General features: G+C 42.7%; 1 protein-coding gene across 1 annotated transcript; it reads left to right on the plus strand.

Annotated features, from left to right (window-relative positions):
- The first annotated feature begins 1,481 nt into the window (after nucleotides 1-1,481).
- On the plus strand, nucleotides 1,482-2,672 carry LOC139191508 (uncharacterized). The gene has a single exon (XM_070812394.1). The coding sequence runs from the start codon at nucleotides 1,482-1,484 to the stop codon at nucleotides 2,670-2,672; it is 1,191 nt and encodes a 396-aa protein (XP_070668495.1).
- The last annotated feature ends 7,294 nt before the right edge of the window (nucleotides 2,673-9,966 follow it).

The raw sequence follows: 9,966 nt of genomic DNA on the forward strand, positions 1-9,966 counted from the left end.
TCAAGATCAGTGCAGGATCTTCAGAGAATGGATGCAAAGGGACTTTTCTGCCTTTTTTAGCCTTAAGGCTCTTCAAGATGTTGAGATAGCTCTCGCTGAATTATACCAAGCCCAGCAGATGACAAAGGTGCAATATAAGTCCTTCATTTAAGGGCCTTGAGGGATCAACATCTTAAGGCCGAGAGGCAAGCTAACAGGGTGAGGTGCTACAAGGAGAAGCACACTCGGACCTCCACTACTCTACAGCAGCTGGTGGAGGAGGATTCGTCCATGGAGGATCGAATAATAGTGGTAACTGTGAGATCTAGAAACTGGAGGAACAACTTTCTGCTCTGAAGGCTGAGCAGATGACTTTCTCGAGCAAGCTATACAAAAAGCTCGAGAAAGTGAAGAAAGTAAACCACGAAGTGGAGGAGTCTGAAGCCCAGCTAGCCAACAACAATATAGCTTTAGAAGAGCCGGGTCGCATTTTTACCATCAAGCAGACTTATCATTCTATGATAGTTGCCTTGGCTAAAGATGTAAACTTGTTAATTTAGGGCTTATATGTTGATGAGTCAATATGTTACTATATATTTTAACCTAAGCATTAACTAGGGATTTAGCCCGCGCGTTGCAGCGAAATGTCAAACGAAATATAAGTATTGTATATAAGTCTTCAAATACAGGACTAAATGTGTTATAAAAATGGTGTATAAAAAGTGTTTACATAACGTTGTTACAAATCAATAGTTGGACAAAATAACCTGATAAACTTTATTTTGATCAGGTAAGTGAAAAACTATCTAGCAACACAATCTGTCAAGAGATGTAAGTTCTCTATATACATATATATATATATATATATATATGTATGTATGTATATCAAATTGTCATACTTCAAAACTAAAAGGATGGGCAAGTTAGGGAACCTTGTGTCACGGGCCGCATGTTAAAAACAAAGAAAATGCCCAAGACATCATATATCTAAGCCCATAAAGCCTTGTCTTCATGGAAGCTTCTGGAACGTCCCGGAGAAATCAAGAACGTGGCGGAGCATTCAAGATAATCTAGGGCATTCCGGAACATTCCACACAAGTGTACATATTTAAGCCTCACCTAGAATAATCTAGATTAGGCAAGTTGTATCTAGAACTATGCTAGATATTTTTGGATGTAAGTAGAGGAGGTGACTTAGGCCTATAAATAGGAGGCAAGGCCATTTGGCCAAACCATCCCAAGAATTGTAAGCAATTGTAAAGTTCTCTTAACTTTCAATACAAAGCTTCCTTTCTCCCATCTTCTAAGTGATCTTAGCATTCTCCAAGCTATCTTAGCTTTCTTTGTGATTCGATCCGGGGAAGCGAGGCTTCGAAGGCTTACTTAGCTTGTTCATCGAGGTATTCAAGTCTAAGTGCCGCACGGGCGGAAGGCTTAAAGAGTCATCCCGTGACAGCTGGTATCAGAGCCTAGTTCGTGAATCACTTGAAGGAAAGTAGGATATGGCAAGTGGAGAGACGGTGTCCGGAGTCTCCGAGCTAAGGGAGCGTGCTGTCGAGGTCCAAGACGTTGCCAAGAGCAAGCCAAAGTTAAAGGACTTGCAAGCATCGATGGAGACCATGGAAGAGCGACTCGAGAAGATGGAACGAACCATACTCGAGTTCGATACTCGACTTGATGAGGACGTTGTCGACAAGGAGGAAATCCAAACCATAGTGGACAATGGTAAGGATGAACTGCGTGGCTTGGTGGAAGGGCTACGAGATGAGCTCCTTGGCGCTCTCAACACCATGGCAGACAAGATGCGGAGGGAAGTCCAGGTTCACCTTGACAACATAGAGGCAAGGTTTGTGGCGCTTCAAGAAGAGATAAAGGACACAAGGGAACTTAAGGGAGATGTGGCGTTTTGTAAAGAAGCAGTCGTGAAGCAATTCGTGCAAGGGCCGAGGGAAATCAAGGCGTTGGACTCCAAGGTAATCGACTCCTTTAAACCCAAATCCTATAATGGGAAGAGGGAAGCAAAGGAGCTCGACACATTCGTGTGGAACGTGGAGCGATACTTCAAGTACCTGAAGCTTGAAGATGACGAGTCCAAAATCTCAACGGCAACCATGTTCTTAGCTGACAATGCCCTTATGTGGTGGCGTCGTCGGAGCATGGAAATTGAGCAAGGTACGTTCTCTCTCACCACTTGGGATGAATTTAAGAAAGATCTTATGTTGCACTTCTATCCCCAAAATGCCAAGTACGAAGCCAAGGAGAAACTAAGGTGGCTCAAGCAAACGGGGAGCGTCAAAGACTATGTCAACGCCTTCGTGAGCTTGTTATTCGAGGTGCCCAACATGTTAGAGGAAGACAAGCTCATGTACTTCATGAGTGGACTGCAAAATTGGGCAAAACTCGAACTACAAAGGAGACACGTGCAAACATTGTCTGATGCCATTGCCGCTGCCGAATCCTTGATTGAGTTTAAATCAAGCCACCAAGGTGATTCCAAGTCCACGGGGAAGAAGGGTAACCATGAGAGAAGTGGGGGAGAACATAAGCCGAAGGACAAGGCCGAGACAAGCAAACCGAAGGAGAAGAAAGCCGATAAGCATGACAAAGGCAAAGGTAAGTCTTGGCAACCCACTTGTTACCTATGCGACGGCCCTCACATGATGCGAGATTGCCCACAAAAGGAAGGCCCTTAAGGCCATGGCTTTCAAGGAGGACAAGGTCAAAGAGAGTAACGATGCAACGATGGGATGCATCCGTCTACTGAATGCCATCCAGACAACCCTCCCACAACCTAAGGCTCAAGTTGGAGGAGGATCATTGTTCGTCGACGTCAAGACTGGTGACAAGACGACGCGTGTGTTGGTGGACACGGGAGCAACACACAACTTCATGACGTCGGAGGAAGCCACAAGGCTTGGCCTCCGAGTCACAAAGGAGCCTGGCAGCGTGAAGACGGTAAATTCCGCCGCCACCCCCATTGTTGGAGTTGCGCGTAATGTACACGTAGACATTGGCACATGGAAGGGAACGATCGACTTCACCGTAGTCAAGATGGACGACTATGGCGTAGTCATTGGGTTAGAGTTCATGGACAAGGTACGAGCCTTTCCCATTCCCTTCTACAATATCTTCTGTATCCTAGCCGACGGGAGACAACCTTGCCTGGTGCCATTGGAAAGGCAAGCCAAGAAGTGTACCCAACACTTGTCGGCAATTCAATTTGCCAAATCTTGGAAGAAAGGCGAGGCCACATTTCTTGCAACCCTAATGTTGAATGAAGGGGAAGAGAAGTACGGGCCTTTGCCGAAACAAGTGGAAGACGTCCTTGCGGAGTTTGTGGACGTGATGCCTAAGGAACTGCCAAAGAAGTTGCCACCAAGGAGAGAGGTCGACCATGCGATTGAGTTGGAGCCTGGTGCTAAGCCTCCCTCCAAATCACCTTATAGGATGTCGCCACCCGAGTTGGAGGAATTGAGGAAGCAACTCAACGAGCTACTTGATGCTGGCTACATCCAACCCTCCAAGTCCCCATATGGTGCACCCGTCCTGTTCCAACGCAAGAAGGATGGTAGCTTAAGGTTGTGCATCGACTATAGAGCATTGAACAAGATTACCATTAAGAACAAGTACCCACTTCCGTTGATCGCCGACTTATTCGATCAACTTGGTGAAGCAAGGTACTTCACAAAGTTAGATCTTCGATCGGGATACTACCAAGTGAGGATAGCCCCTGGAGACGAATCGAAGACGGCGATGGTGACCAGATATGGAGCGTTCGAGTATAAAGTCATGCCATTTGGTCTGACCAATGCCCCTGCAACATTCTGTACATTGATGAACAAGGTATTCCATCCTTATCTTGACAAGTTTGTCGTGGTTTACATTGATGATATCGTTGTCTATAGCAAGACATTGGAGGAGCACGTCAAGCACTTGCGCATAGTGTTCAAGACCCTTCGGGAGCATGAACTCTATGTCAAGAAGGAGAAATGCTCCTTTGCCACAAAAGAAGTAGAATTTCTTGGCCACAAGATAAAGGAGGGGAAACTTATGATGGAAAAGGGCAAGATCAAGGCCATTCAAGAGTGGGAACCGCCGACCAAGGTACCAACACTACGATCCTTTCTGGGGCTAGCCAACTACTATCGGAGATTCATAAAAGGGTATTCAGCTATAGCGGCACCCTTAACAGACCTTCTTAAGAAAAACAAGGCATGGGAATGGACGGACCGGTGTCAAGAGGCCTTTGAGAGGTTGAAGAAGGCCCTAATGGAGGAGCCTGTACTAAGGTTGCCCGACCTTAGTAAGCCATTCGAGTTGCACACTGATGCTTCCGACTTTGCCATAGGAGGAGTGTTGATGCAAGAGGGACATCCGATAGCCTATGAAAGTCGCAAGCTAAACAATGCCGAGAAGAGGTACACGACCCATGAAAAGGAGATGACCGCCATCGTCCATTGCCTTAGAGTTTGGAGGCATTACTTGCTTGGTACCCCATTCGTCATCAAGACGGACAACGTTGCCACTAGCTACTTTCAAACCCAACAAAAGCTCACACCTAAGCAAGCAAGGTGGCAAGAGTTCTTAGCGGAGTTTGATTACAAGCTAGAGTACAAGCAAGGAAAGGAGAACGTGGTGGCCGATGCACTAAGTAGACGAGTAGAGTTAATGGCTACGGTACTCAAGCCGCAAAGCCATCTCTTGGACCGTGTCCGAGAAGGTTTATCACATGACGTCCAAGCCAAGAACATTGTGGAGTTTGTCAAGGATGGGAAGACAAGAAGGTTTTGGCTTGAGGACGGCTTGCTATACACCAAGGGCAAGCGGATCTACGTCCCAAAGTGGGGAAGCTTAAGGAAAGAAATCCTTAAGGAGTGCCATGACTCAATGTGGGCAGGACATCCTGGCACTCACCGCACGTTGGCTTTGGTGAGCGATGCTTATTATTGGCCACAAATCCGGGATGATGTAGATTCATACGTGAAGACTTGTCTTGTGTGCCAACAAGACAAAGTGGAACAAAGGCAACCGGGAGGACTGTTGGAACCACTTCCCACCCCATCAAGACCATGGGAGTGTTTGACCATGGATTTCATCACACATTTGCCCAAGTCTGATGGATGTGGATCTATCTTCGTCGTGGTCGATAGATTCACCAAGTATGCCACTTTCATACCCGCACCTGTGGAGTGCACAGCCGAAGTAGCTGCACGCTTGTTTTTAAAGCACGTGGTGAAGTATTGGGGTGTTCCGAGGAGCATAGTCAGCGATCGAGATGCTCGCTTCACGGGTAGATTTTGGAAGGAGCTCTTCAAGCTACTTGGCTCGAAATTAGACTTCTCCACAGCTTTTCATCCCCAAACTGATGGACAAACGGAGCGGGTTAATGCATTGTTGGAGACTTATTTGCGGCACTATGTTAGTGCCAATCAACGAGATTGGGCTAAGTTACTTGATGTTGCCCAATTCTCTTATAACTTGCAACGTTCGGAGTCGACAGGGAAAAGTCCGTTCGAGTTGGCTATAGGGCAACAACCCTTGACCCCGAACACGGTCGTGACTGGCTACACGGGGAATAGTCCAGCCGCTTTCAAAACCGCTAAGGAGTGGCAATTAGCCCACGAACTTGCTCGAGCTCACTTGGAGAAGGCTTCAAAGAAGATGAAGAAATGGGCGGATCGTAAGCGAAGGAATGTGGAGTTCCAAACCGGCGACCAAGTCTTTGTAAAGCTCAATGCGTCTCAGCACAAGAGTACTCGTGGCTTGCACAAGAGCTTGTTGCGGAAATATGAGGGACCATTCCCTATCATCAAGAAGGTTGGCAAAGCCGCTTATGTTGTGGAACTCCCACCCCGCCTCAAGTTTCACCCGGTGTTCCATGTGAGCAACTTAAAGCCTTATCATGCAGACAATGAGGAGCCAAGCCGAGGTGAGTCTCATCGAGCACCCCCTTTGATGACGGAGGCATTTGACAAAGAAGTGGAGAACATTGAAGCTAAGCGTGTCGTGGTGCGACCAAGACAACCAAAGCATGTGGAGTACTTTGTCAAATGGAAGGGGCTACCATACTCCGAAGCAACATGGGAGAAGGAGTCGTCCTTATGGCAATATAAGGACTTGATCGAGACATTCGAGAGGCAAGAGTCGACGAGGACGTCGACGGCTTAAGTGGGGGAGGATGTCACGGGCCGCATGTTAAAAACAAAGAAAATGCCCAAGACATCATATATCTAAGCCCATAAAGCCTTGTCTTCATGGAAGCTTCTGGAACGTCCCGGAGAAATCAAGAACGTGGCGGAGCATTCAAGATAATCTAGGGCATTCCGGAACATTCCACACAAGTGTACATATTTAAGCCTCACCTAGAATAATCTAGATTAGGCAAGTTGTATCTAGAACTATGCTAGATATTTTTGGATGTAAGTAGAGGAGGTGACTTAGGCCTATAAATAGGAGGCAAGGCCATTTGGCCAAACCATCCCAAGAATTGTAAGCAATTGTAAAGTTCTCTTAACTTTCAATACAAAGCTTCCTTTCTCCCATCTTCTAAGTGATCTTAGCATTCTCCAAGCTATCTTAGCTTTCTTTGTGATTCGATCCGGGGAAGCGAGGCTTCGAAGGCTTACTTAGCTTGTTCATCGAGGTATTCAAGTCTAAGTGCCGCACGGGCGGAAGGCTTAAAGAGTCATCCCGTGACACTTGGCTGCCCTTTGCCATATCCGGTAGCTGCTTCAGCCACCCCTACTGGAATTCATGGTTGAGTGCATTTCATTAAAAATTCCATCACTCTAAAAAACAAAAACAAAAACTCAATTCAAACCCAACTTATCCAACAACCCAAATATTATAATAATCTAATTAGACAATAAACAATTAGAGACGAAGCTCTATTACTATAAAGAAATCAGGGGTTGTCTGGTAAAAGCTAGTTGAAGCTTCATCAAATATATAGAGGATTATCAAACAATCAGAGACTAATCTCAATTACCAGAAAGAATTTGGGTCTTGTTTGGTAGGACTAATTGAAGCTTCATCCAATATATAAAGGATGACCAAATAAGTAAAAAAAGTGGTAATGTGTTGTTCTAATTGAATCACAATTCAAGTCTTACTCCAAGATGGATGGCGTGGCAAGTTTAATTCATGAAATTAGGAATATATAGAAGTCAAATTTTAAATTGGATAAACTAAAATTCTTGATAGATCAACTATGAGGGCTATATATAGTCATGTCAAAATTTGGATTTATATGTAGAGCAGTGAGAACCAAAATTTATGAATTCAATAGTTAAAATCTAATATGATCAAATTCAACGGTTAAAAAAGAAAGATACAACAGTCCAAATTTAAATCCAACGGCTAAAGTAATTAAATTTTTTTATGTGTGTTTCATATTCTTTCATAGTGTTTCACGAGTTTCATGGTATCGGTTTAGTGATTTTTCAATATTTATCAGAATCTATATATTTTTAGGTTAAAATGTTCATAAAATATAGGGAACGTTAACGATAGTACTGTTCACTTTAACGAAAAACCATATTTTTACACTAAAGAGTCAATTATGGTACTATTCACTTTACCCTTTATTTTATCATTGTCATTACAACTCAAAGTTTTCAAGTCATTTTCATTAGTTTTCCCTAAAATTTAATTAGGATAGTCTACATATTAAAAAAAAAATTAATTTAAGAAAAAAATTATCCTAATTTGATTCTTTAATAATATCGGGCTAAATTTTAACCCATAAGGGTTGGAGAAGAAAAATTGTTTCTGGGTTAAAACCTAAATTTTTTGGGTTAAAAATTTTAAGTTTTAACTCAAGGGTTGAAGATGATCTAAGTGTGAAAAACAAATAATGAAGATTAAAATATGTAGAAATAAGTTTTGTTAAGTCGTAAAACGATAAACTTAGCAAATAGAGGCCAAGAACCGCTCCACCAAAATGTGAAAGTAAATGGGTAGTAATTGAATTTCTCTTCTCTCTAAAAAGTCTCCCCTTTTCTATATCTCTAAAATTCTCTATGTGGAAGAATCCCAGCAACTTCACCATCGGCCCTAGCCTTTGGCTTAGGTGCCGGAGGCATCCTCCCTTCCTTCTTTTCTTATTTTCCTCCTTCTCATTTTCCTTTTAAGTTTTCTTAGGTTCTCTTTCCTTTGCACTTTCCCTCTTTTCCTTCCCCACATCTCCTCCGTCCTCCCCTCCCCTGCTTCCCTCCTCCTCTTCCTTCATCTTTTCCATTTTTCTCCATTCCTTTATCATTGTAGGTTCTCCCTTGAGTTTAGTCTCAGTTTTCCTTGAGCCGAGTCTCAACTATCCGGGCTTCTTGCCTCTTATTCGGCATTTTATCGCCTACTTTTACTACTTTCTATCTTTTATTTCCCTTCCTCTATCCTCCCCAGCTATGATACTTCATCCCCATCCTACCATGTGCTTGGATCGGCGGGCTCTTATCAGAAATTGGATATTAGATCTACTTCCCTCTCTCTCACTTCCCTTCCCCCAACCAGCATGTTGGATCTCCATTGAGGCCAAGTGTTGGGTATTTTATGTACCCCTTAGTCTCACCTTCTTCCCATATGTTATTTTGTTTGTATATATTTGCAGGGGTTCGTGAAGGGAACTTGGATCTGGTGTCTACTTTCTTAGTTCGGAGTTTGCCTTTCTTCGAGGATGTGACAGTGGCAACAATATGGTCATTGCTGCTAGAGATTAGTATTTTTTATTGTTTGTTTTATGCTGCATTTGGGCCTAAGCTTGTGTGGGCCTCCCATTGTATCTTCGGTTGTTGCTCTCATTTTGTTTGGACCTTTTACTTTTCCTGTAGTTGTTTGCCCTGTCCTTTTTGGGCCATGTACTAGTTTTTATTGTAATGAAAGTTGTCTTCGTGATCAAAAAAAAAAAAAAAAAAATGAAACCATGAACCAGATATGGATATTGACCAAAACAAAAAGAACCAATAAAGACTAATTGGTCGATGTTGTCGGGATAATAATGTGTTACCAACGAGAAAAGGTGAGTCAGTGATAAAAAAAGTATATTTTACTAGTCTTGTTTGGTGAGATTCTCTGTTTGCTTTTGTATTGCCATATTATCATCGCGATTATGTAAGGTTTCCATACTATCATTTTAGATAAATTATTTTTTGTTAGTCTTGTTATATCTTATATTAGTTATTGGAGGGTTTGTTTTGTTATGGCTGCTACCATGGACAGGTTAGGCTTTATGTCCTCCTTGATTGATTGTAATTTCTTTTTTTAAATAAAGCTACCTCATTGTCACTTCTCATGATAGCAATGCTAGAGTTGGATTGACTTTTAGATTTTACTGGAAAAAAATGCATTAGTCACTATTGTGCTGTGCTATTACGTACTTTTTAGCTTTTACCACATATCTTTCATTAATAACATCATTTTTACGACACCAAAAACAATCAAACAACTACTAGTCTTGGTAACTGTTGCTCATTTTCCTTGTAGTGGTATTTGCTCATTTGTTGTGAAATAAAAATTATATTTTTATCTTGTTCAAATAATTGTATGAGAATTTAGAACCAAGGGGAAGTATAAAAATAGAATTAGCTATGTCTTTGGCTCCGCTATGCTATGCATCACTTGGTGGTGCTGACTCCATTTGTGCCGACACTGAGAATTTATTGTAACAACCCGCGACTATCTTTTCATCTTTGTATTACTAAGGAGAGCAAGGGGCTTGTAGCTAGCGTTTGAGAGCATATACCTTCGCAGCCAGAGTCCTGTAAATACCCAAAAAGTCTTAAGGAGGAAGTTTAGAAATAGAGCCTGTATTTAACGGACATACATGCTTAGGATTGCAAATACGTACACATTGGAAATGATGATCGATCCAATTGTCAGCTTCCTTGAAGCTGAATACACTTCTATTGAACTGCACAAAAGTTAGAAAGGCATCAGCTAGCTAAGATTCTGTGCATGCCTTGTTTTAAAGAAATGCAAAGACAGAAATTAAGC

Source organism: Malus domestica, chromosome 14 (genome assembly GCF_042453785.1).
Source record: "Malus domestica chromosome 14, GDT2T_hap1".
NCBI classification, from domain to species: Eukaryota; Viridiplantae; Streptophyta; class Magnoliopsida; order Rosales; family Rosaceae; genus Malus; species Malus domestica.

Bases quoted from the DNA above. Each gene is read 5' to 3' on its own strand.
- LOC139191508 (XM_070812394.1), top strand. From the start codon at position 1,482: ATGGCAAGTGGAGAGACGGTGTCCGGAGTCTCCGAGCTAAGGGAGCGT.